The following is a 2,335-nucleotide window of genomic DNA, read 5'->3' as shown; positions in this document are numbered from 1 at the left end:
ATCGAGTGCCTTCAAGATCTACATTCTGCAGCCAGGCCCCTGTTCACCTGCACCCCTCAGGCACCTCTGACCCCACTCTGTAATGCCCCAGCCCTTTCTCTGAGCTCTTCTGGCCAACTACATGCCTCCACCTCTACCCTGCCCTGAGCTCCCAGACACACTGCTGTGTCTCCATCAGCTCACACGCCAGTTTGGCATCAGCAGAAAGTGTCACTGAACCATGCTGTATCCTGGGCTTGATGGTGCTGGGAGGTGAGACTAGAGGTAGTCCCTACACAGCATCATGTTTGTGACACATTTTGTCCTTTAAGTGTATTTTCACAAGGCACACAACTTATTGCCAGGAGTCAATGCAAACATCTATGTATTTAAACTCTACATTTGTGTAATGTCAAAGGGGTTTCCAGGGGCTCTATTTCTGTTGGTTTGAATTCAAGAATGTCCAGAGCACATGTTTCTAAATGGAAGGTACTGGGTGTCAATGAATTTAGTCTTTGTTCCCAATAGAAGATGCCACCTAACAAGCACATTTCAGGTTATGATAACTTGACATTTTCGGTTTCCTTGAGCCAGCACTTGATACTTTTAGACAGTGAGCTTATAGTTTTTCTGCTAAAAATGTAAGGACTTCTGTGAGGGTTGCCTTGACATCCTTGTCCCTCAGGGTACAGATGAGAGGGTTCAAGCTGGGGCTCACGGTGAAATAAAGCACTGCCATCACACTGCCAGTCCCTGGGAGCAGCTGGAGAAAGGGCTCAGGTAGGTGTATAAGATGGAGTAGTGCATGGTCACCACGATGAGGTGGGACGAGCAGGTGGAGAAGGCTCGCCACTTCCCCTCAGCTGTACAAATCTCAGGATGGTGGAGATGATGAAGCCATAGGACACCATTGTGAGCAGGACATTCAGCACAGCAAAGAAGATGTCACAACTGCCATGATGTCATTCACATAGGTGGAGGAGAAGAGCGGGAGCAGAGGGGCAATCTCACAAAAGTGGTTGACCACATTGGGCCCACGGCAGGTCAGCCATAGCATCAGGCAGCTGTTGGCTCCAGCTCCGAGTGTGCTGACTCCCCACACAGCCCCCGCCAGTGCAGCACACACGCTGGGGCTCATCATGGAGCCGTAGTGCAGCAGCCAGCAGATAGCCATGTCATGGTCATAGGCCATGGCCGCGAAGAACAGCACCTCCCCCACCACTGACGATAACAGGAAGAACCTCTGGGCCATGCAGCCCCCATAGGAGATGCTCTTCTTCCCTGCCACCAGAATCTCGAGCAGCTTGGGCACCATGGTGCATGAGCAGACAACATCCAGCACAGACAGGTTGACCAGGAAGAAGTACGTGGGGGTACGGAGCCCAGAGCTACAAGTGATGGCTGCCACAATGAGGGAATTGCCACAGAGCACCATGCGGTAGAGAGACAGGAAAAGGCTGAAGAAGAGGACCTGGAGCTGTGGTGTCTGAGGAGCCCTGAAAGATGAATTCTGTCACCAGTGACTGGTTCCTCATGGCCTTGGACTACTCTGCTCAGACTCTGTCTTTCTCTACAGCTGCACTGGAAAAAAGCGTGAAATTTGTGGTCTAGATAGATAGGTAGGTCAAGATCCTTCACAGCTCAAACCCACCCAGAATTAGAGCAATTGTAAGTCACGTTATACTCAGGCACCAACTAAGATGCTCCTCTCAGAGAAATGGGCAGCAGCTCTGTCCCTCTGCTGCCACTGCACTGGACAGAGCTCACATCTTCCCATGTGCTCTCACCGCCCTCACAGCAGAAAGACCTCCAAAGTGCAAACCTGGCTGTACGGGGGCCTGCTAGAGCCCTTCAGGAAGACAGCGTCCCTGTGCTCCACCCCAGCCACAGAGCGTCCAGCCTCACCCCCCTCGCAACACCCCATCCTATTTGCCTGACCCCAAGCATGGGCTCCCACCTCAACGAGCACCCACCCTGATATGCAGTCTGGGCTTAGGGAAGGTGATCTGCTTAGGTGGACAGGGCTGATTCCAGGGGAGGACAGGGGGCCAGGGCTCAGAGTCAAGAGGGAGAGTCTAGTCACCGAAGGGGGCAGAACCGAGGTGCAGGCTGAGAGGTCCAGGCAGGAGCACTCACAGAGACAGATCAAAGGTGATTCAGACAACCCTTGAGCAGGCAGGAGCTCATAGTCAAAGCCCAAGGTGAACACAAGAGGGGCACAGAGGAAAGTGTTTTCCCCAAGCGCAGTGCTGCTCTTTCTGCCCCACTGGATACCCAGACCCCAGAATGATGCCTCCAGGCTGGGGAAGGGTGGGCTCATGGACACTGGTATGGACTTGGGTCCACTCTGCAGAGG

General features: G+C 53.1%; 1 protein-coding gene across 1 annotated transcript; it reads right to left on the bottom strand.

Moving 5' to 3' along the window:
- Positions 1 to 904: 904 nt before the first annotated feature.
- LOC147344607 (olfactory receptor 13A1-like) lies at positions 905 to 1,414 on the bottom strand. Its single transcript, XM_086378087.1, has one exon. It carries the CDS (start codon positions 1,412 to 1,414, stop codon positions 905 to 907), a length of 510 nt encoding a protein of 169 aa, XP_086234213.1.
- Positions 1,415 to 2,335: the final 921 nt, after the last annotated feature.

This window comes from Bos grunniens, chromosome 26 (genome assembly GCF_055505025.1).
Source record: "Bos grunniens cultivar Pamir isolate PY7600 chromosome 26, Bosgru_T2T1.0, whole genome shotgun sequence".
Taxonomy (NCBI): domain Eukaryota; kingdom Metazoa; phylum Chordata; class Mammalia; order Artiodactyla; family Bovidae; genus Bos; species Bos grunniens.
The sequence above is the reverse complement of the archived record's forward strand: the minus strand, read 5'-3'. Positions and strand labels throughout refer to the sequence as shown.